Source organism: Rattus norvegicus, chromosome 10 (genome assembly GCF_021556685.1).
Source record: "Rattus norvegicus strain SHRSP/BbbUtx chromosome 10, alternate assembly SHRSP_T2T, whole genome shotgun sequence".
In the NCBI taxonomy this organism is placed as follows: domain Eukaryota; kingdom Metazoa; phylum Chordata; class Mammalia; order Rodentia; family Muridae; genus Rattus; species Rattus norvegicus.
Window position 1 is genome coordinate 20,583,108 of NC_141543.1, and position 24,920 is coordinate 20,608,027.

At 49.8% G+C, this 24,920-nt stretch overlaps 1 protein-coding gene across 1 annotated transcript in view; it reads left to right on the top strand.

Annotated features, from left to right (window-relative positions):
- Positions 1 to 1,419: 1,419 nt before the first annotated feature.
- Positions 1,420 to 24,920, top strand: part of Lmf1 (lipase maturation factor 1) — a gene marked incomplete at its 3' end in the record, with an annotated part of 97,111 nt that continues 73,610 nt past the window's right edge. Inside the window, 3 exon segments of the mRNA NM_001427222.1 lie at positions 1,420 to 1,625; positions 15,521 to 15,830; positions 18,649 to 18,659. Coding sequence (NP_001414151.1) covers positions 1,433 to 1,625; positions 15,521 to 15,830; positions 18,649 to 18,659 — 514 coding nt within the window. The 5' untranslated portion in view covers positions 1,420 to 1,432.

Sequence of the window (24,920 nt, forward strand, 5' to 3'; positions counted from 1 at the left end):
CAGAGCAGTTCTTCCTCTCTTTCCATCCCCTGCACAGCTCCCAGAAATAATCTGGGGAAGTTGTGCAGACTTTAGCTGCCCTCCCCAAATGTCTCTGCTGGCCCATCCCACGCCTGGCACATGCCAGTGAGGAGAGGCAGGGGTAGGGGTTCCTATTGAAGGATCTGGATACAGCATACACAGGTGTAACCGGTTCTTCAGTCTCTAAAATTCTGAGACCTTGGGCAGATGCTGGCCTGTGGGAGGCCTGGCAGGTGGGAAGTATTTGTAATATCCATTGCAACGTCTGTAATGGGGCATACTCACAGCTGGGCTCCCAAGGGAGTGTTTCTGAAGAGAAAGAAAAGGAAACTTAAAAAAAAAAAACCAAAGCAATTTATAGGATGTATTTATATGCTTACTAAGCATATATCAGGGAGCCTGGAGGCTGGGAAGAGTCCCAGCAGCTACACACTAGTCCTTACCCACTTCTGGTGTGGGGGTATAAATACTAATATGCTATTTGACCATGCAAGCATTGGTAACTTATATGTCAAAACAGCAATCGTGAAAAGGAGATGCCAAAGACAAGTTGTTAAAAACAGTAGAGATCAGTCACAAAGGCAGAAGGTCTTTAATATATAAAAAGCTCTGAAAGATGAAGAGTCCCTTGTTCCAGAGAGCCCTGTATTTTGCCTTGTAACCCCTAGGTCTGGTGATGCCCCTGCCCTGACGCCCCTTTTCTCCTCTGCTGTCCTATCATTTGTGTGCAGTGCTGGAGTGGCCCCTAACGTGAAAAAGCAAAGTTGCTATCAGGCAAGTGGTGTGCAATACCAACATGGAGGAAGGCAGCCCATGAGGACAGTTTCTTTGCTGTCATTCTGGGCTATATAGTTCAAGGCCAGTCTGAGCTATTAAAAATAAAATCAAATATAAAAGCAGAGTTGAAGGTGTGTCTCCTTGGGATTCTGCGCATGCCACTGGTGAGTAAATTCTTCCCCTCTGAGCCCTTGGTGGCCCAGTGGCCCCATAAATAGCTTGAACATGGTCCCAGATCTTCGTAGGAGTGCCACCTGTATTCTGGGGTTTCTGGGCACCACAGACAATAGAGAGAAGAGAAAGCAGGAGGTTCCAGGGCAAATTTCAGGTTTCTTCCTGACAATTATCCGATAGCATGATGCGCGCCTTCCTGGGCGGCGGGCAGCAGGCTTGGCCTTCCCTGCTACACACCAAGGACACAGCAGTCACTAGCTCCTTCCCGCGTCGCTTCTTCACCTAGCGCTCTGCAAATACTGAAGCCAACCACCGAGACTTTCACCGCTAGGCAAGACCGCCCAGAGAGGGCGTGGCGCGTGGGCCTTGGCTGCAAGGGGATACGCGTGTCATCCAGGGGAGCGTTTGCGGCCTTTCAGACATGTGGGCGTGGCCTCCGCGCGCACCGCCCTTTGTGCTCATGCGCCCAGACAGCCTAGTAATGGCTGCGCCCGAGGGGTCGCTGAGAAAACGGAAGGTCGGAGGTGCAGAGCACAGTCCAGCGTCGCCATCAGCTCTGACTAGAGATCCCGCGGACTCTCCAGCCTGGCTACACACGGGCACCTTCTGGCTGACCAGAGTCGTGCTCCTGCGGGCCCTCGCTTTCATTTACTGTGAGTGTCCGGTGGGAGCGGGCTGTCGCCGGCATCCTGTGACTTGGTCCCAACCCCTGCTCGCTTCCGGATTCCCGCTTGCCCTTCTGTAGGCTTCTAAGAGCCTGCACTACAACCATTCTGGTGTTCTGTGAGCTCTCGGACCCCGCCTTCTCACCTCTCACTCAGTTGACTGCCTAAACTTATGTCAGGTCCCTGGGACCCTACCCTAATCCCTGCTTCTCCACAGCCCCACTAAGCACGTGTAAGAGGCGAAGGCAATTCCCACACTCCCTCTGAGTGCTCTCTGGGAGATGATGCTAATTCTGTTCCAAAGGCCTAAGGGAGATGAGGATCTTCAGCCTGCAACCTAGACCTAGCCTCATCGGCGGGGGGCCCCCCAACTGGACCCAAAGGCAGTGCTTCAGCTCCAACCTGACCTGCTTGGAAGGGCACCCAGCTGAGGGACCAAGGGTCTAGCCAGATTTCGTTGGTTGGCTAGGCTAGAAGTGAGGTTCAACCATGTCAGCTCTGGAAGTTCTCTTAGGTTCTAGCTCTGCAGACCTTCACAGTCCGCTGCAACATCCCACACTTAACCTCAGCCTGAAGAGTCCTTAGCCTCCTTCACTTCAGGAAAAGCAGAACCGAGGGTTCTGCATTTATGCTAGTGGTCCCCCATGCACACCTCTTTTTGGTTTTGATTTTTGTTGTTGTTGTTGTTGTTTCGGTTTCTGTTGTTTGTTTTTGCACTGCACAGCTCTGGCTGCCCTGGAACTTGTTCTGTAGACCAGGCTGGTCTTGAACTCCTCACAGAGATCTGTTTGTCTCTACCTCCGGATTGCTAGGATTAAAGGTATCCACCACTACACTGGGCACGGATGTTTCTTTACTGTCCCCTCAGCTCCTGGCTTGTTATTGCTGCCCACAGAAGTAGTGGGCCAGGAGATGTCCTATAGAACCGGCTCCTAACCAACTCACTATAGGTGACACCTGAACCCCCAGCTGTGGCTGAGCTCCTGTCCTACTCACACTGGGCCTGCCCTGCCTATGGTCACAACACAGAGGTCATGCTTAAAGCCTGTGGACACCTGGCTGTGGGTTCCGAATCTTCATCCTAATTCCTAATACCTAGGGGGTGGCCCGTGACCATGTGAACACTGATGGACATGGCCCGGCTTTTTAGTAAGGCAAAACTGAGTGCTAAGTAAGCACCAAGGCCCAGGGCAGGCCTGGGCTGGACAGGCCAGTTGCCCTGCCGGGCTCATGCATGGTGTATCTTGGGTATTTTTAGGAAGTCATCTCAGGCTTTGGGCTGTGTCCATGTGGCTCTCCTGGGAAGAGTCAAGTTCACGTTCATTTTTGCATGACAGACTGGTCACTTCCGGTGCAGAGGAAAACTAGAATTCTTAACCAAAGGGTCCCATGTGTTTTGTCTGCCTGAGTTTCCACTCATTCTCTCTAAAGCTGGTGGGGAAAAAAAATATCCAGACTTGTGTTGTTTTATCCCATACAGTACTAAGGAATCATGGGAAAGGTGGTACTGGCACACTCAGAGCAAGATGAAGGGGGTCTACAGGACTGAAAGAATCACAAGGCACAGTGGCACCTGGTGGCTTCGTGCTGAAGACACTTTGCAGATAGGCTCGAGGGCTCTCGAGGGTGAGCTATGCCACCTTTGGTCAGCATGAGAGCTAGCATTTCAGCTTGACACAAAAAGCTGTGAGCGCCTGACTCAGGTAGATACTTCTAGTGGCTACTCAGTGTGTGCATGCAACGTGCTTTTCTTCCTTGTCTCTCGCGTACTCTAGGTAGGCACATTCCTTAGATTTCCCATCTTCCTGTGTCATAGTCTCATGATTGTGATGGCTGCTGGACAAGCAACAGTTCTAAAAGGCCCTGGACTATGAGCTATACTCTGAGGGCCCTTCAAAGTGACAGGCTGTCCAGCTAGTTCACCTGAATGTTGAATTGGCAGTGCTTCTCTTAGAGACAGACTTGTAATTAAATACAGTCCAGTGCATTCCCAGAGTTCCCTCTCTTAGGAGAGTGAGATCTTCAGGTCTTTGCTTAAGCACAGTGCCTGTGTCCAAAGCACCTGCTGCCTCTAATCCCTGCACTTGAAAGGCAGAGGCAGGGAGCGTGGAGTTAGAGCCCAGCTTGAGCTGCATGGTGGCAAGGCTCTGTCAAAGAGAAATAATGGCTTTAAGGAACTGTGTGGATGAGTTAACAGCGCTGTGTGGCCTGCCAACGATTCCTCAAAACTAGCACCAGCACTTGGGCGCTCCACATGGTGTCCTGTGATTCCTTCTACCGCAGTACCTGGGGGCGGGCAGAAGGCAAGGGCGAGCTCCACACAGGGCAGGTGTACATAACTTAATCTCCCAGAGAGGCTACAGCAGGGAAGCCATGGAAGCTGACGCAGGCCAGTACTCGAGAGCAGTTTTCCTGGAGGGACTGCCCCAGCCGCTTGAAGTAAACATTCACTTGTCATTCTGATACTCGGCCTCAGGTCCCTGAGGATGCTCACCTTATCGAGCAGGCACAGATATATCAACTGCCATGCACCTCCTTCATGCATCACACCATGCATGTGTCCAGTGACATCACCGTTACCGACATAGGAGAGAATGCATTCAGCGTTTGACTTAGTGAGCGAACGGCTGTGAGTGACAAGCCCTTGGCTTTACTATTTCCTCCGCCCAGGGTCTGTGAATTTTGTGTGTCAGACTTGCTCCTGGACAGTGTCTTTCTTGAACCCCAAGGAACAACCAGGAGGTTAAGGCGGGAGAGGGGGACACTCGGCAACTGATGAGATCTGTCTACTGCTGCTCTTAGGAAGGGCTGGGCTTTGGACAGGAATACTCGTGGCACAGGACTTCCCACCTCTGCTGCGCGATTGAGCGTCTGGAGCGTGGGGCAGTGCTTGTTCTGCTCAGCCTATTGCTTTCCTTATGTATGACAAGGAAGCTGTGTGAGAGCAAGATAGTTCTACTCCAGGGACTTGAACCCCTGACTCTGGTTTAGGTGTGTGTCCCAAGCATTGGTCATGTATGTTTCTCCGTATTTGCTTGGTCACCTTTCCTCATTTACATATGGTCCTGTTGAACTCCTAGCTGAGGAGAGAAAACAGAAAGGGCACCTGACAGCCTGTCATCTTGGTTCTGAGCATTCATGACCTGAGCCTCTTTTCCCTGCTGGGCAGCATAGGCCCCACATCAGGCTTCGCTTGCCCTATGCTGGGCTTGGATGGTAGACATCACCCTCTGCCCCTGACACCGAGGGAAAATGATTGGGCCTCTAGTGCTAAGGCCTGGGGCTTGGCCACAGTCAACAAGAGCAGCAACAACGGTCAGTGTGTTTGGGTGGTTGTGTATTATAGCATGTGGTCTGAAAGGATAAGAAAAGAGATACCTCATTTTTAGCCCCCCCCATCTCTCTCTAGCTCTCGTGTGTGCGTGTGTGTGTGTGTGTGTATCTACGCATGAGTGCATGAGTGTATGTGTATGTGTGTCTGTGTGTGCATCTATGCATAAGTGCATGAGTGTATGTGTATGTGTGTGTGCATGCATGCGTGCATGTGTGTCTGCATCTATGCATAAGTGCATGAGTGTATGTGTATGTGTGTGCATGCATGCGTGCATGTGTGTCTGTGTGTGCATCTATGCATGAGTGCATGAGTGTATGTGTATGTGTGTGTGCGTGCATGCATGCGTGCATGTGTGTGTGCATCTATGAGTGCATGGTGTATGTGTATGTGTGTGTGTGCATGCATGCGTGCGTGCATGTGTCTCTGTGTGTGCATGTCAGTGTGTGTGTCTCTGTGTGTGTGTGTGCGTGTCTGTGTGTGTGTTGTGTGTCCGTGTGTCTGTGTGTGTGTACACGTGCTTGCACATTGCAGGCACTCTAAATAGAACCTAAGGTCTCATAAAGGCAGGTTTCCACCTGGGAGGTCTTTGCATACCCTCTCTAAAGGTGATCTGAGATTTCTTTCTTGGGCATTGGGCATGTCTGAGGTGGCTGGTTCTGCTCTAAGGTCTTTGATGCTTGAGGTTCTCTTCCCTCTCAGCTATCCGGTGGTTGACAGTGGCACAGGGCTTCCTTTGTGCAAGCCCATTCATTACCATTGTTTCCTAGTTAGTAGGTTGGTCTTGTGTGCTGCTTGCCTTAGGGGCCACTTTCTGAAAGGGATGAACTGGGTGGGGGGGACAATGACAGGACAACGATAGGATACTACACACCAGGCCTCTCTCTCCCTGTGTACTGCACTTTAAATTTCAGTACCCAGGAAAGAAAGAGCATCCAGTACTGTAGCCTCACAGTACACCAGAACATCTCATACCTATGTGTGCACCCACAGACACGCTTTCCAGAAGAAGCTGGTGATGTCCATGTGGCTATGGGCTGTGGGTGTCTTCTAAGCTGCCTAGAAAGGCAGTGGCCGGTGGACATGGGTCTTCTGCTCAGTGCTGAGGGCAGAGACATGGGAAGCCTTGTGCTGGGTCTCTGGTAGCTCCCGGGGGCCTCCTGGGCTGGAGGACATAGAGCCCTCTTGTCATACTGCCATCACTGAGTGGGTGGTGGCCAGTCAACACACCGTGGATTCACCAAAGCCCCAAGGCCACCTATGGACCCTATAGTATCAGCTGTTCTGTCTTTGGTCCTCTAGTTTGGTGTGTTCTGGGCCTTCTCTTGGTTGTGACCGTGTGGAACAGTTCTGGCCTCATGTTCCGTAGAGCATGCCTCAAGTCGGGTCTGTGCAATGCCTGCTGCTGGTTAGACTTGAGGTGATAGGTTTGGGAAAGACTCCCCCCACTGTGGCATTTTCTTGTCACACTCACCTGACGCTTACACTGTCCTGCGTCATCTGGTTAGCGTGTGTCTGCCGGGCATGTCTCCCCGCTGCTCTCTTAGTTCATACCAGAGGGGAAAAGATTAAGGAGAGCTATCTGTAGCTACTACTCGGGAGCTCCTCTGGGAGGAAGATGTGTGTCTTCAGTGTCTCCACTGAGTGAGTGTGTCGCTGAAGACTCCTTATCTAGTTCGTTCCTGTACAGGCTCCTGAGCAACTGCTGTCCTTTGACTGTCTCAGCTGGGCTCCCTGGTCAGTGTGTGCCTCATCCCTCTCTCGCGCCGCTCAGCTGCTAGGGTGTCTCCTCATTTTCTACCTCACAGATCTGGGTCTCCTCTGCTCTCCTGCCCAGCTCTGGGTCAACCACTTCACCAAAAAGCCCCATTTCTTTGGATAGAGAATGATATGGGAAACCCCGGGCTGGCTGTTAAGACCCTGCTACAACCTTCACGGTGGGCAGAGCCAGTCTCAGGGCACCACGTGCATATGGGATCACCTCCGTCTCACTGCTAGATTCTGGTTGGCACACAAGCCAGCCCATGCTTAGCCTCACCTCTGGCTGCCTGAGGCTGTGTGGACTCTGTCTCTTTATGTTCTCACCTAGACTCTGGGGTAGAGCTTGCCAGAGCATCACCTTGGTATGATTCCTTTGCCCTTGTCACTCTGATTACATCTAACCACTTCTCTGTGGTACATGTTAGGGAGTTGGCTTTATTTGGTACAGTCTGCACTCCTACTGGCTTACCCCAACATCCTGGTTGGGTTTGTTTGTGTTTTGTTTTGCATTTGTGTGCTATGGTGGTTTGAATATGTTTGGCTCATGAGAAGTGGCACTATTCAGAAGTGTGGCCTTGTTGGAAAAGGTGCAGCCTTGTTGGAGGAAGGGTGTCTCCGTGTGGGTGGGCCTTGTTGGAGGAAGGGTGTCTGTGTGGGTGGGCCTTGTTGGAGGAAGGGTGTCTCCGTGTGGGTGGGCCTTATTGGAGGAAGGGTGACTCTGTGTAGGTAGGCCTTGTTGAAGGAAGGGTGTCTCCGTGTGGGTGGGCCTTGTTGGAGGAAGGATGTCTCCGTGTAGGTGTGGCCTTGTTGGAGAAAGGGTGTCTCTGTGTAGGTGGGCTATGAGAGCTCCTAGTGCTCAAGCTCCACCCAGTGTAGAAGAGGGAGTCTCTTTCTGGATGTCTTCTGATGAAGGTGCAGGACTCTCAGCTCATTCTCCAGCACCATGCCTGCCTGGATGCTGCCATGCTTTTGGCCATGATGATAATGGACTGAACCTCTGAAACTGTAAGCCAGCCCAATTAAATGTTGCCCTTTATAAAAGTTGCTTTGGTCACGGTGTCTGTTCACAGCAGTAGAACCCTAACTGAGATGTGTGCTAATGTCGTCTTGTGGGTTTGGACAAATGCACTTTGCTGTCTGCCACCCCACCACTGTACACTGGAATCCCACTGGAGGTGGGCAACCACCTCATCCCCACCCCCAAGCCCACCATAGTCCTGTTTCTGCCTCTGTCTTTACAGAGGACAGGATGACTTGTAAGTAGAGCCTTACAGTCTACAGAGTGTAGACTTTTTTCCTTTAGTTTTATCTTTTTTTTTTTTCCTGTCTCTTCGCATCATGCACCCCAGTCACACTCAACTTCCTAGTTCCAGGTCTGCCCACAGCCCTTGTGACCTTCTGACCTCCTTCCTCCCCAAAAAGAAGGAATAAGAGAAGGAGGAGGAGAAAGAGGAAGAGGAGAAGAAAGAGAAGAAGGAGGAGGAAGAAGGAAGAAGTAGTAGAAGGAAGGAGGAGGAGAAGGGGGAGGAGGGGGAGGAGGAGGAGGGGGAGGAGGAGGGGGAGAAGGAGGAGGAGAAAGAGGAGGAGGAGGAGGAGGAGACAAGTCCAATTTATGTTCCCCATGTATTCACTGGAACTTGGTCAAACTCCCAGTGTCCAGCCCCATAATGAAAACCGAGTCCCTCCCCACCCACAGCCCGTCAGAAACCATTGTGGAGATCTACACTTCGAGCGTCCTTTTCACAGTTTTTTTTTTTTTTTTTTTTTTTTTTTTTTTTTTTGGTTCTTTTTTTCGGAGCTGGGGACCGAACCCAGGGCCTTGCGCTTCCTAGGCAAGCGCTCTACCACTGAGCTAAATCCCCAACCCCCTTTTCACAGTTTTTAAGAGTTCTCTTCTACTGCTTTCTGCCTATGCTGTTTGTTTGGGGGTGTGGGAGGAGGGGTTGTCACAGAAGTGTCTGTGTCCCTCTTAACTCCCCCCCCCCCCCCCCCCCCCGGAGCTGGGGACCAAACCCAGGGCCTTGCGCTTGCTAGGCAAGCGCTCTACCGCTGAGCTAAATCCCCAACCCCGTCTCTTAACTCTTAACTGAGCAAGCTGCATTTATGTGCTTCCCCGCGGTTGCTGAACCAGAAGCACCTGCATTTCTACCCACGAGCACTCTCCCACTGTAGGAGTGGGGCAGGTATCGCCACCTTGAGAGGCATCTTGACTGTGTTCAGTTTTTAGTAATTACTAACTACTCTGAACACGTTGTGGAGGTTTTATGTGGACATAGGTCTCCAGTTTACTTGGGTGGATACCTAAGAGCATCATGGTGGACCACACAGGCTCCACTTGTCTGTTTCACTGTATAGGACCCTGCCTAACTTCCAGAATAGTGGCTGCTATCTTGCATTCTCTCCGAACATGTGATCAACAACCCTGCAGTTCGGAAGCCTCCAGGGCGCTTGTACTGCCAGGTTTTTCCAGATTTGGGCCTTTTGGTTGCTTATTTTGTTGGTGGACTGTTTCCTGGATCTCAGGCTGACCTTGAACTTGATGTAAACCTGAGGATGACCTTGAACTGCTTGATCTTCCTGCCTGTATCTCCCCAGTGCTGAGATTACAAGCATGCACCACTAGGCCCAGAGCCTCATTGGCTTTATTGGTTTCTCCGGTAAGGATGGCACTGCACATGTTTTCCTGTGTTCGCTTGTCAAATGTGTTTGCAGGGGGTGCAGACAGTCTCAGCACCTCTAAACATCTTTTACCTCCTGTTCGGGTTTCTTACTGCTGTGTTTGAGGAGTTCTCTAATGAAAGTCCTTCTTGGGACTCATGACTGCTTGCAACATTTCCCTCCAGTCTGCGCATCGTATTTCCATTTTCTTCGAAGTTTCCATGGGAAGTTTAAAGTCACTTTCTTGCTTGCTTGCTTTCAGTTTTCACGAAGCCCATGAGCTGACCATTTGGTTTTTTTTTTTAAATATTTATTCATTTATTATATATAAGTACACTGTAGCTGTCTTCAGACACACCAGAAGAGGGGATCGGATCTCTTTACAGATGGTTGTGAGCCACCATGTGGTTGCTGGGATTTGAACTCAGGACCTCTGGAAGAGCAGCCAGTGCTCTTAACCGCTGAGCCATCTCTCCAGTCCCCATTTGGTGTTTTATCTAAAACCTTTGCTGCTAAACCTGAGCCCATGGTCTGCCCCTCCCCTCCCCGTCCCTTTTGGTTTGTTGAACTCACAATTGAGCTACATGAGCCCTGGGAGGACAAGCCTGAGCCACCAGGCACAGCCTAGGTTTTCTTTTATGTTTGCTTCCAGTTTGTTTGGTTTTATCTGCACCACCGTTTGGATTAACTTTTATGTTAAGGCATTAAGTCTCAGGCCATCTTTTTGCACGTGGAGTTGGCATTAGCTTGCTCTGGGGCTTGGGTGTGGATGAAGGTGCATTTTGCTCAGGTTCTGTTCTGTCGTGGTTTTGCTTTTGCTTTTAGCAGGAGGAGTATATGCACCGTGGTGGTAGCTCTGGTGGGTGCCCTCTGCTAAGTCATCTTTTCTTTTCCCTTCCCTTCATTTATTTTTTTATTGGATTCTTTTATTTACATTTCAAATGTTATCCCCTTTCCCGGTTTCCTGTCCATAAACCCCCTATCCCATCCTCCCTCCCCTTCCTGCCTCCCCGCCCTGACATTCCCCTACACTGAGGGGGTCGAGCCTTGGCAGGATCAAGGGCCTTCCCTCCCATTGATGCCTGACAAAGCCATCCTCTGCTACAAATGCAGCTGGAGCCGTAGGTCCTTGTATGTGTACTCTTTGGATGGTGGTTTAGTCCTTGGGAGCTCAGGTTGTGGGCATTGTTGTCCTTATGGGGTTGCAAATCCCTTCAGCTATTCCAGTCCTTTATCTAACTCCTCCAGTGGAGACCCCATTCTAGGTATAATGGTTGGCCTCGAGCATCCATCTCTGTATTGTCATGCTCTGGCAGAGCCTCTCAGGAGACAGCTATATCAGGCTCTGGTCAGCGTGCATTTCTTGGCATCAGCAATATTGTCTGGGTTTGATGACTGTATGTATGTGGGCTGGATCCCCAGGTGGGGCAGTCTCTGGATGGCCTTTCTATCAGTCTCTGCTCCAAACTTTGTCTTCATATTTCCTCCTATTAATATTTTTGTTCCCCTTTCTAAGAAGGACTGAAGCACCTGCACTTTGGTCATCCTTCTTCATGAGCTTCATGTGGTCTGTGGATTGTATCTTGGGTATTCTAAGCTTTCGGCCTAATATCCAGTTATCAGTGAGTGCATACCATGTGTGTTCTTTTGTGACTGGGTTACCTCACTCAGGATGATATGTTCTAGTTCCACCCATTTGCCTATGAATTTCATGAAGTCATTGTTTTTAATAGCTGAGTAATACTCCATTGTGTAAATGTACCACATTTTCTGCATCCATTCCTCTGTTGAAGGGCATCTGGGTTCTTTGCCATTTCTGGTTATTATAAATAAGGCTGCTGTGAACATAATGGAGCATGTGTCTTTGTTGTATGTTGGAGGATCTTTTGGGGATATGCACAGGAATGGTATAGCTGGGTCCTCAGGTAGTATGTCCAATTTTCTGAGGAACCTCCAGACTGATTTTCAGAGTGGTTGTACCAGCTTTCAATCCCACCAACAATGGAGGAGTCTTCCTCTTTCTCCACATCCTCGCCAGCATCTGCTGTCACCTGGGTTTTTTATCTTAGCCATTCTGACTGTCGTGAGGTGGAATCTCAGGGTTGTTTTAATTTGCATTTCCTTGATGACTAAGCATGTTGAACATTTCTTTAGGTGTTTCTCAGCCATTAGATACTCCTCAGTTAAGAATTCTTTGTTTAGCGCTGTACCCCATTTTTAATAGGCTTATTTGATTCCCTGGAGTCTAAATTCTTGAGTTCTTTGTATATTTTGGATATTAGCTCTTGATTGGATGTAGGATTGATAAAGATCTTTTCCCAAACTGTTGGTTGCCATTTTGTCCTAATAACAGTGTCCTTTGCCTTACAGAAGAAGCTTTGCAATTTTATGAAGTCCTATTTGTCGATTCTTGATCTTAAAGCATAAGCCATTGGTGTTTTGTTAAGGAAATTTTCCCCAGTGCCCATGTGTTCGAGACTCTTCCACACTTTCTCTTCTATTAGTCTGAGTGTATCTGGTTTGATGTGGAGGTCCTTGATCCACTTGGACTTGAGCTTTGTACAGGGTGATAAGCATGGATCGATCTGCATTCTTCTACATGCTGACCTCCAGTTGAACCAGCACCATTTGTTGAAAACACTATTTTTTTTCCCACTGTATGGTTTTAGCTCCTTTGTCAAAGATCAAGTGACCATAGGTGTGTGGGTTCATTCCTGGGTCTTCAATTCTACTCCACTGATCTACCTGTCTGTGTCTGTACCAATACCATACAGTTTTTATCACTATTGCTCTATAATACTGCTTGAGGTCAGGGATGGTGATTCCCCCAGAAGTTCTTTTATTGTTGAGTATAGTTTTCACTATGCTGGGTTTTTTGTTATTCAAAATGAATTTGCAAACTGTTCTTTGTAATTTTATGAAGAATTGAGTTGGAATTTTGATGGGGATTACATTGAATCTGTAGATTGCTTTTGGTAAAATGGCCATTTTTACAATATTAATCCTGCCAATCCATGAGCATGGGAGATCTTTCCATCTTCTGAGATCTTTTTCAATTTCTTTCTTCAGAGACTTGAAGTTCTTGTCGTACAGATCTTTCACTTGCTTGGTTAAAGTCACACCAAGATATTTTATATTATTTGGGACTATTATGAAGTGTGTCGTTTCCCTAATTTCTTTCTCAGCCTGTTTATTCTTTCAGTAGAAGACTACTGATTTGTTGAGTTAATTTTATATCCAGCCACCTTGCTGAAGTTGTTTATCAGGTTTAGGAGTTCTCTAGTGGGTTATCTTTTAATGGATGGCACCATCATAGCAATAGCAAGCAGATTCTTGTGGAACAAGGAGCTAGGGATTGATGGAGTGTGGCTAGCCAATAAATAGACCTTCCACTAGAGTGATAGAGTGATAGAGTCAAGGACCAAGGCAGCTCTTATAAGGACAACATTTAATTGGGGCTGGCTTACAGGTTCAGAGGTTCATCAGTCCAGTATAAAAGGCAGGAGCATTCAATCTAGCGTCCAGGCAGGCCTGGTGCAGGAGGAGCTGAGAGTTCTGCATCTTGATCTGAAGGTCGCTAGGAGAAGACTGGCTCCCAGGCAGCTAGGATAAGGGTCTTGAAGCTCACACCCACAGCGACGACACACCTCCTCCAACAAGGTCACACCTCCAAAGAGTGCCACTCCCTGGGTGGCATTCAAACTGCCACATCTTGATTGGTGTCTATTTGTATAGTGAGCCCTAGAGATGGTCAACCTGAATGCCACAACTCTGTTCCTCTTCTGATTACACCGCTCCTCTGTTTCCTTACCCTTCCTATGTGCTGTCAGGATCTACAGACAAACCTCTTCTGTGATTGTCGACTGGTTTCAATGGCAAGTGCAGCTCTTCCAGCGCATGGTCATGGCTTAGCTCCCCACACGTCCACACACTTCTTCCTTTCTCCTGTGTTTTGTAGTTTTCCACAGACGGAGCCACTGCGCATCTGTTAGATTTTTACTTGCGCTATTTCCAGGTGCTTTTGTGCTTTCTTTCTTTCTTTCTTTTTTTTTTTTTTTTTTTTTTTTTGGTTCTTTTTTTTCGGAGCTGGGGACCGAACCCAGGGCCTTGCGCTTCCTAGGCAAGCGCTCTACCACTGAGCTAAATCCCCAACCCCTGTGCTTTCTTTCTTGAGACAGGGTTTCTCCGTGTAGCTCTGGCTGCCCTGGAACTCATTATGTAGAGCAGGCTGGCCTTGAACTCACAGAGACCTGCCTGTCACTGCCTTCCTAGTGTGGGGTTTAAAGCTGTGCACCACCCCTGCCTGGCTCTTTTTTTCTTTTTCAAACTTAGATGACGCTGTTCGACCTTGTGATTCATCCCATGATCTTGATAAAGTCACCTTTAGTACTGAAGGTTGCCATTTTTGTCTTGGGATTATCCGTATCGACCATCTCTTGCCAATGAAGCCACTTCTTCCCCATCTGTGTGCCTTTCATTTCTCTCCTCGCACCTTTTCCCTTTCTTTATCCTACCCCTGTCCCACTGCACTAGGCACACATAGCATGGGCACCCTGAAGAAGTGGAAGTGTCCTGTAAAAGGGAAGATCCTAGAAATGAACTCTGAACTTGGGCTGTTGCAACCTCCTGGGTAGCACAGGCTGCTGGACCTGGGGACAGTGCTGTTGTTGGAGCCAAGTCACGAGGACATTTGTGATGGCTAATGCCAAGTGCTCACACATACCCAGGCTCACATAAGCAATGCCAGCTTGCTCGCATAGACATCATGTGAGAGCAGACATAGTCCATGTATGTACACACGACGTGCTTTCTCCAGGCTGGGTTCTGGAAGCCCTGAGGGCTCTGAGCAAGTGTAAACTGCTCTGTGTGTCTTAGGCACCTCGTGAGTTACTCTCCTGTTGCTGTGATGAAGCACCACAGCCGAGGCGAGTTCTTACAGGAGGAAAGATTGTTTGGGTTACAGCTCCAGAAGGATAAGAGTCCACTGGGGGTGGGGGGAGTGGATGTTGGCACAGGACAGGACAGGCATGGGGAGGCACAGGACAGGCGTGGGGGAGGCACAGGACAGGCATGGCAGCACAGGACAGGCATGGCAACAAGAGTAAGAGGAATGAGCTGGGAAAGGCGTGAGACATTTAATCTCAGAGTCGGTCCCCAGTGACATGCTTTCTCTGACAAGGCTGTGCCACCTAGTCCTCCCTAAATACCACCAACAACTGGGAAAGAACAAGGGCTCAGATACCCGAGACTATGGGGACATTTCTCATTCAAGCCACAAAGGTGCCAAATCGTGCGTGCTGCCTCAGTGAAAACCATGTCTGGCCCATGAGAGCCTTGCCTGCTTGGATCCTCTTATGTCCACGGGGATGTTGCCTATCTGTGTCCTGTCCTGGTTAGTGTTTATTGTCAGCTTGACTTAACCTAGAATCACCTGGAAAGAAGGAAGCTCGGATGAAGAATTACCCCTTTAGACTGAGCTGTGGGCATGTCTGTGGGACATCGATGACAATGATTGCTAGTTGGGGTAGGAGGGCCCAGCCCATTGTGGGCGGTGCCATCCCCAGGCAAGCCCACCATGGGTGGCATCATCCTTAGGCAGGTAGTCCTGGGCTCAGTATGAACCAGAGAACAAGCTGTAAGAAGCATTGCTTCAGTGTTTCTGCGTAAGCTCCTGTTCTGACTTCCCTCTATGATGGGCTGTGACCTGGAAGTGTAAGCTCTGAAACAAGCCACTCTGCCCTTAAGTTGCTTTTTAAGTTACCTAAGCCACGGTGTTCATCACAGCAACAGAAGGCGAACTGGAACATGTTATGTCCGTGTAGCCATTTCCTCATGTGCCCTTATGACCATAGGGACATTACCTCTTCATATCCTGCTAACCCAAGGGCCTCCTCTCCTGTACCCATGGAGGCCTATTCTTGCCTGCGTCCCCTTGTGTCTGTGGAAGTAGATCTTATTCATGTCCACTTGTGTCCATGGGGGCCCATTCATGTCCACTTGTATCACCTGTCCTCCTGTCACCCAGCCACTAACATCTCCTTTTCCCACTGGACCCAGTTCCTACTTGCATCCCTGAGTCGATGGAGGTGTGGTCTGTCCCTACTCATAACTCCTGCATTTGTATGTCTTCCAGTTGTGGCCTTCTTGGTGGCATTCAATCAGAACAAGGCCCTCATCGGTGACCGGGGCCTGCTGCCCTGCAGACTGTACCTGAAGAATGTCCAGCAGTACTTCCACGGCAGCACTGGCTGGAGTCCCTGGACCTATACTCCAACCATTATGTGGCTGTTGGATTGGTCAGACATGAACTTCAACCTGGACCTCCTTGCTCTTCTTGGGCTAGGCCTGTCCTCCTTTGTCCTGGTGACCGGCTGTGCCAACATGATACTCATGGCTGCCCTCTGGGCCCTCTACATGTCCCTGGTCAACGTAGGGCAGATCTGGTAAGTAGAGCCTGTCCCCTAGCCTGTTGGACATATACCTACCTCCTGGCCACTGAAGTGCCTCAGTGAGCTTATTGGGGGATGGGGGAACCAAGTGCTTAGGCTTGACAGAGGCTGCTGTTAGCATTCAGCCAAACTCTGGCCTTTCTCTTTGGGGATGAAATGTGTGGTTGAACTTAGAGATCTGTGTCCTCTTGAGAATATGCTGCCAGCCTGCTTGAGCTATGACTTTTGAGAAGATGGAGACAGAGATCGTTGGGCAGCTAGTGGGAACACTGAGGTCTGAAGGACTTGACTTTGAAACATCACACTTCTACCCTTACCAAAAAGAGTCTTTGTAGTGTATGCTAGACATGACACTGGGCCACGGCTCAAAGCTTGCCCTGATGGGACCCTGTAGGACTAGAGGAGGTGTTGGAGTTTATAGGATCGCCAAGGCCAGGGAGTTTATGGACCACAGGAAGGTGTGTTGGAGAAATCTGTGGGTGTGGCAATCAATATCAGTGTGTACACGTGGGAAGTAGGCGAGGGGGTTGGTACCTGTATTGATTGTTTTTCTCCTTGCTGTAACAAAATTCCTCACAAAAGCGACTAAGAAAGTGTGTGTGTGTGCGTGTGTGTGTGTGTGTGCGTGTGTGTTGGGGTTACAAACACATACATCCAGGTCCTAGGGATTCAAACTTGAATCCTCGTGCTTGCAGAACAAGTGTTCTCACCCACTGAGCCGTCTCTCCAGCCCCACCCATGAGCCCTTCCCCATTCTCTGTTCAGAGACTGCTACTCATTGGAGAACTCGCACAATATATTTCTGCGGTTAGCTATGAGTAGGGGCTAGTAAGTGTTCTGTTCACTTAAATATCTCCTCTATGGACATATAGTACCATGTTCAAAGGATGTATTCACTGCCTCTAGCATCTGTGGTTAAAAAAAAAAGCCTCAAGCATTATTGTTTTATCTGAGAACAGCATGTACCTCTGGCAGGCAGGGATCACTTGACACAGTTTCAGAACCAGCAGGCTGTCAGCCCGCTCAGTGAGTCCAGACCCCATGGTAGATCTCAGGCCTTTACCTTTCATTAGCACACATTGTATTCAGTTTTTCTTCTTCATGGAGGTGCAGTTCATATATTGTAAAATCTATTTAACATGTATGAGTCAAGCTGAGTGTGGTGGCACGTGCCTTTAATCCCACCACTCAGGTGAGGAGGAAGACCAACCGCAAGTTCAAAACAAGCCTGGGCTACACAGTGAGTTGCAGGACAGCCAAGACTCTGTCTCAAAATGGAATAAGACCAACCAAAAATAAACTTTAAAAGTCAGTGGTTTCATGTATTCAGGGTCCAAAAACCCTTGTCATAAAGTTTAAACCATCCTCATCACAAGAGAACCCCTTATCAAGCCCATCAACTGCTCCTCCAACCACCCCTGGTGACCAATAACTGCTTTTGGCCTGTGGCTTTACGTTTGCACCCATGGTGCTTATATGCCCTAGTGTCTACTGGGATCCATATCCCTTAGTATTGTGACTCTGTGTCTGGCTTCACCCCAGCATGGTGTTCTAGGGCCCATCATGTGTAGTGTGTGTCAGCATGTCTTTCTTTCACAGTATAGTAGGTGTGCATGTTTGGTACTTGGATGGCATTAGGAGTGGGGACACTGGAGGTGCAGCTCAGTGACAGAGCACTTGCCTGGTGACTATTTTATTGCTAATAGTTATTGTTCTGTGGCTATGAAGAGACACCGTGACCAAGGCAAGCATTTCATTGAGGCCTTGCAGTTTCAGACGCTTACCGCATTATCATCATGCAAGCAAAGGCAGGCAGGCACTAGAGCAGTAGCTGAGAGCTATATTCTGATTGGTAGGAGAGAAAGAGAGGGAGAGGGAGAGGGAGAGGGAGAGGGAGAGGGAGAGGGAGAGGGAGAGGGAGGGAGGGAGGGAGGGAGAGAGAGAGAGAGAGAGAGAGAGAGAGAGAGAGAGAGCCTGACCTGGCATGGGTTTTGAAACCTCAAAGCTCACTCCCAGTGGCCCCATTGACACAATTGCTCCAGCAAGACCACCCCCCTTTTCCTTCCTTCCTTCCTTCCTTCCTTCCTTCCTTCCTTCCTTCCTTCCTTTCTTCCTTCCTTCCTTCTTTCTTTCTCTTTTTGTTGTTGTTGTTAGGTGAGACAGGGTTTCTCTGTGTAGCTCTGGCTGTTCTAGAAATTATGGCCTTGAACTCAGAGATTCACCTGTCTCTGCCTCCCAAGTGCTGGGATTAAGTCATGCACCACTACGCCCAGTTTAACACCTCCTAATTCTTACAATCCTTTCCAATATTGCCACCCCCGATGATGAAGCATTCAAATACATGAGACTTCAGGGGCCCTTCTCATTCAAACCAGCACACCCAGCAGCACGGTCTAGCTCAATGGGTCCCAGCACAGGGCTCTAGGCATCTTCCCACTGTGACTTCAAAGTAAAAGACACTGGGGCAGCACAGCCCACTGCATTCCTCTAACATAGCCCCTCTTCTGGTGATCTACGTCAAGATACCCAGACACCCTGAACTTCAGACCCTGGAGGATAGCGTTTGCAGGGGCAGCCAGTTAGAATCTTGCATCTGATCACTCTACAGTGTCTTCTGCTGGCCTGTAGGCCCTGTCTCCCCCAGCTTTGCCTACTCAGTGGCTGGCAGCTGATCCTCCTGGAGTCAGGTCCTCCTCTGCCCCACACTGCCCCAAGCTCACAAGTGGGTTTTGCTCAGCGGGTAAGCACAATGGTTTAACATATAAAACCAAGCCGACATCTTACTGTTCTTCCTTTTTTGTGTGTGTTTCAGGTATTCTTTTGGTAAGTGACAATCATGCAGAAAAAACCTCTGTGAGGGCTTGCCCTGTGTGTTGGGGTATGTATCTCCGTGCATTTCGGCTATGGGGGCTTCTCTTATGTTTAAATACCTACTGATGGCTCACTCTCCAGGGTATGGGCATGGCTGGCAGGCTGGCGGGTCCCAAGTTGTGGTCTCTGGTGGGCTGTGACTGGGGGCTCCCAGGGGAGGCACTGGGGCGCCTTTAGCAACTGCACTGCATAATAATGGAGTTGCTAGGCTTGAGAGATGGTTCAGACGTCAAGTGCACTTAGTGCTTTTGTAGAGGAAACCAGGCTAGGTTCCAAGCACCCACACAGAGGCTAACAACCACTTGTACCTCCAGTTCCAAGGGGATCCAGTGTCTTCTTCCAGCCTCAGCAGGAACTGCCTGTGTGTGTGGTGCATAGACATGCATACAAGGAAAGCACACATGCACATAACAAAAAAAAAATAAGTCTTGAGAAAAAGGTGGTTGGTGTGAGCACACACCTTTAGTCCCAGCACTCGGGAGGCAGAGGCAGGCAGAGCTCTGTGAGTTCAAGGCCAGCCTGGTCTCCATAGTAAATTCCAGATCAGCCAAGGCTTCATGGTGAGACCCTGCCTCAAAAACTAAAATAGAGTAGTGGTTACCCCCGAGGGCAGGGTCGGTGTGGCTGGTGAGGACATAGTAGTCCTGTGTGCCTTTCAGGATGTGAATGAAGCAGGATGTGCATGTGTACTTGTTGCTTCTATCAACATCCCCCAGAGAACCCTGTCTTCTCCAGTGCTTCAGGGAACTTCGGGGGATAATGGTAGCTATTTATTACGAGGTGATGAGTAGAGAAGGCATTCAGGAAAAGTACAGGAGGCCCCTCCCCAGTTTGTGTCTACTGAGAGTCTGTGGCCAATGAGAGCTGCGTGGAGGTGTGCTCATAGGAAAGGGCAGGCAGTGTAGAGGGCACTGCCCAGGGCTCTGTGCTGATCAGAGAAGCATTTGGATGTTCCCAGCCCATACCAGTTGACAGTTACTGGAGTGTGGTCGAAGGCAGCTAGCCCCCAAGTGGCCAGGAAGCTGAGAACCTAGGGACTTAGGTGTCTGTAAGTTGGCCCAACTCTAGAATCCTGCAATAAAAGTCAAGGACACTTTGTAAGGGGAGAGGGAGGGGATGGGGGAAGGTGTCTTTAGTGACCTGCAGTTCTACCCAAGGACTTCACAGGAGGCACCGTGACCCCACTGCAGCTTCCCCATGCTGTGCATGTATCTGGGCCACACCCTGCCTATCCTGTGTGGCTTCAGCTGTGAGGCCTGAGTCCCAAGTCACTGTCTGGCCTGTGTTCAAACTGAGTGTTGCCTGCAGTGCTGGAAAAGGAGATCCATTGGCAAACATGAGGCCATCAGTCTGCTGCCACCGTAAATGTTTCCCTCATTTCAGTTCCCATTGTAAATGTTTCCCTCATTTTCAGTTCTCACTGTAAATGTTTTTCCTCCTTTTTTAGTTCTCACTATAAATGTTTCCCCTCAGTTTTTAGTTCACACTATAAATGTTTCCCCTCAATTTTAATTCCCACTGTAAATGCTTTTTAGTTCCCTGAATAGACGAATACCTGCGTATCTGCAAAAACGTTCAGCTGTGCTGACAGAGCCTTTCCCACACAGCTGAGAGCAGGGTCACTGTGACTGGTCAGGACACAATAGTCCAGGATGTTCGTATCTGCTTCTTATTTCTGTATCAGAGTCCCCCAGAGAACCTCGTGTTCTGCAGTGCTTCAGGGGACAAACCCTCTTTTCTTAGTGAACATTGCTTATCTGAAATTGCAACAAGATTATTTTTTTGTCTGGTTATGAATATGGAAACCTTGAGGCTCTGACTCCTGTATCTGGACAGGATCCCTGCTCGTTGGTGCAGAGGATTCCAGCAGTTACTGGTAAAATCAAGTCTGAGGCACTCTGGGTGCTCACTGCCAGCACTCTAGAGCTGTGGCTGTGTCACGGGAGAGCTGTGTCACTCTAGAGCTGTGGCTGTGTCACGGGACAGGCACGATGAGAAGTAACAGGTGTTCCACACATCTTCAGACCTGTGCTTGACACTGGCTGCCCCATTTTGGGATCTGGGCAGTGGAGTATCCCCAGGGCTAAGCACATAGCAGGGGAGGGGGTGAGATACAGAAGACCTCCAGGTGGTAGCCTCAGGAACTTAGAGGAAAACCACTGCCTAGTCACCTTCTGTCTGTGTCCTTGACTACTGACACTCACAGGCGCCACCTTACCTGGTGGTACAGTGACCTGGAAGCTTATAGTGTTGCTGTATCTTGCCTTCCATCTTCTCTCTTGCAGTCCCAGAGAACAAAGGCCCATCTGGGTAGACAGCATAAGGTGGGCAGCAGATGCACCAGGGGAAAACTTTTCTAGAAGGGCTGGAGTGAGCTGCAGCCGGGAGGTAGTGGTGGCCCATGCCTTTGATCCCAGCTCTCGAGAGGCAGAGGCAGGTGGATCTCTGTGAGTTCAAGGTTGGCCTGGTCTACAGAGTGAGTTCCAGGACAGCCAGGGCTACACAGAGAAACCTTGTCTCGACAACCCCCCCCCCCCCGCCTCCCAAAAACAGAGAAAAAAAGAAAACACTGGCTGCTCTTCTACAGTACCTGTGTTCAATTCTCAGCACCCTCTGGGGGCTCACAAGTCCAGTTTCAAAGGATCCAGTGCCCTCTTCTGGCCTCTGTGGGCACTGCACACACATGGTGCACAGACATGCAGGCAACACACCTATGTGCATAAAGTTATGAAGAATTTTCTGGAGGTTTCTCTTCTCTGGCCCTGAGTTGCTGCCCACAGAAGCCGGAGATCTCCCAGTGAGCACCGCCTGTCATCTTGGCTGTGTGATCTTGATCATATCAGTCATCCATGGAGGCTTCTGTGAACTAAGAGCCAAAATATGGAACTGCTTGCTGGTGTCTCTGTGGGGCTTTATCCCCCAAATAGTGATTTGAAGTGCACTGAACTTCCAGAGCCTCATGTGCAGTGTGGCCGCTGCTCACCATGTGTATTATGTCTGTATCGTATTTACGTGTTTATCCATTTTGAGATAGAAGTCTTACTTATCCACCCCATACTGTTTTCAAACTCCGTATCCTCCTGTTTCAGCCTCCCAAATGCCATATACAGGCATACACCACCATTCCGGCTTAACGTGAATTTGTTATATTAGTTAAAACTGAATCAATCCGAAGGCCCATCAGTTAATACCATAGTCCCACCAGCCATCATTGGAGCACTGGGAAGCTCTGAGATGCTGAAAGGTGTGAGCTCTGGAAGGGTCTTTGGACAGGGCCTATTGAAGACACCCTCCGTTTAACTAGCAAAGGGTTTTGGTCACCTCTTTTCTTGGGCAAGGAGGAGCAGTCCCCTTTCAGCCAGTGATGTGGGGGCCTGGCTTCTTCTGTGCACATCGCCACTGTCAGTGAAGGGTTCTGGGTAAGGAGTCCAGACAGTGAGGTCTCATTTCAAGTGCCTTCCTTCATCTCAGACAATCACAGTTCCCCAACATACTTAAGATTTTTTATTAGTAAATTTTCGCTGTCTCTTTAAGAGGTCCCCTTTAACTGTGGCAGCTTCTGGTTCTTCTCCATAACCTGCCATTATCGCAGTACTGTACCCCCATTTCTAGGGGAGATGCAGTTGCTGAGTGGGCTGGGGGTGTGTGCTGGCCCTGTTCTTTGGGTCCCAGGGAGCCCGAGGCATTGATTGTGCACTCTGTCGTCTTTGCTGCATTCAACTTGCCTTGGCAAATGCAACTCAGAGACTTGGTTGGAAAAGAATTACTCCTGTGGCCGGTGGGTGCTGGAAACTCCTGTCCCAGAGGAACTGTGCTTCCTGAAGTTCCGTCACCCAATTTTCTAGAACTCCAGTAGCCTGCCAGGCTGAGCCGAAGGGCTTTAGGTCTCCTGAAGGACGGGGCAGTTCCTGGCAGGCACCGTCCCAGTACACTCAGTACATGGTGTGACTGCTGTTGCCAGTCTGATGACTGCTCCCCCAGCTCAGCCACTCTCCCTGGTGTGCCACTGTCCCTAGCATAGCCAGTCTCTGGTATGGCCACTGTCTACGCTGGGCTCCAGGCCATGCCAAGCTCTGTGTGCATTGTGAAAGGGTTTAGAGAGGGAACTGCGACCTTGTCTCTGGGGCTTGAGTCCTATGACCCCATATGCAAGGTTTCCTCAGACTTGTTCCGAGACTGACTCCTTCTAGGTGTGGCCTGTGGGGGACCGTGAGCAGCAGGATGACTGCTCTGGCTCCAAGGGCTATGGTGGGGAAAGGGCTTGTGAGCATCATGCTTTAGGAGCGGCCTGCTGACAGGACTGGGGAGGGCCTGGGAGAAAACAGCACGATAGACTCCAGCCAAGTAGCACAGCCTCCTCCAGCTAGGCTCCTGGGTGATAGATACCGTAAGGTCCTCAAGGTCCAGATAGGCAGTCAGGAAATGCAGCACGCTCCGGAAGCCTCTGGAGTGTTTTAGACCACAAAACCCTTTTGTATGTTCTTTAACTGTGGTGAATGGGGTGTGGGCCTTGCCTCCCAAGCAATGCTCAGACAGTGTAGGCCCCTGGGCATGTTGAGTTTTTCTGGAGAGGCCAGACTGTCTCTGATGATTGTAGAGAAGGGAGACCAGGCTGCTGTGTGAGAAGCCCTGTGTCTCGGGAATCCACAGGTTTGGGGTAACTAGAGGCCTTCGATGTCCCCTAGGTTCCCCCCACCACTCACCACAGCACGTATCTAATAGTCTAAGAATATCCCAGGTGTAAAGGCCCTAGGACTGTAGGACCCTGTGCCGTCTGTGTGTCAGTACAACATGGCCGGGATAAGAATTGGACATGTTAGCGTTTGAATGAGTCTGGGTTCCTTCATTTCGGGAAGAAGCTGTGCTAATAAGTGGTTAGTTTGTCCTGGGCCTTGTCAGCCAAGGACAGAAGTTCTGCTGTGTCCCCTTCCCCAGGCACAGTGTCCGGGCGCAGGGACCAAAAGAGGCATTTGGGCACCTGCCTTGGATTGTGCACAACCCATCAGCTATAAACACACAAGGAGCAGCTTTAAGGTGTGTCACCCAGGAAAGCATCAGGCCAGTGGGTAAGCCATAGGAGAGAGGCCAGGGGTCTGCAGGAAGCTGATGGGAGTATCAGCAACCATGGTTCTTGTGCAGTCCCCAAGGGCCCAGGCCTCATTGCAGCACGGATGGCAAGAACAGCGCCCACAGACTATCCTGGATTCTGTTCTTTGTCATTCTGTTCTTTGCCACCATATCTTTTCCATAATCTTTCCAAGTGGACAAAGTGCTTAATGATTTGGGGCGCTTTGTTCATGCCCAGTGGAGAGCTCGGCCTCCTGTCAGACCGTCCTTGGCAGGCCCTGGGCCACATGGGATGTTTATACGGCCAGGACACTTGTGTTTCCCTTCATGGCAGCACCTCCTGCCAGCCGTTGTGAATTAAATGCTCCCCCTGACCCTTCACCCTTGCCGCTCTTAAATTCATGCTTTAAAAACAGCTTAATGAGGGGTTTACTGGCCCAATTGGAAGTTTTTATTAAGACCCATTAGTGAGGGAGCAGAGGCTGCCTGCAGGAAGTGATTAGCATGGTGGCCCGGCCCAGCAGGTTCCATGAAACTGTTTCCAGACCTGTAGCTGACACTGCAGCGGCCCGCTCCCCTCCCAGCCCCAGTGCTCAAGGAAAGGAGTCTCCTTAATTAAGTTTTCCTCACAGTCAGAGGCAGCCTCAGTGACCAGGCCAGCCTTAAGCTGCCACCAGCAAGCCAACCCTATGTCCCCTTCCTGGGGCTGTCTCTGTTGACTTAACCCCTTGGTGTGTCACTAGAGAGGAATAGCCTCACACACAGAGCTAGCTCACTTCTGGAAAATGTCTACTCAGGATGACAGCAGGCCCTCTTGTCCTAGTACCACGTCCCTGTCACATCCTTCCTGAGAGCCCAGAAAAACCTGGTCTCTGCATGTGAGGGCCGCTGTGCGGCATGTTGGCTGTAGACTGTCTCAGTCAACCATTTGGTAGGGGCCTAGGGTCAGTGTTTACCCAAATGGAGACATGAGATCATATTCTCAACCCCACCCCCAACCCCGTGTATCTCTCCCTTCCCTATCTTCCTTCCCCTTAATGCCCCCCCCACCGATTTAAATCTAATAAAAAAAAATCAGTAATTGACTCTGAAAGAGTGTTTCCATGTATGATGGTTCACGCCTTTAATCCTAGAAGACTGGAGTCT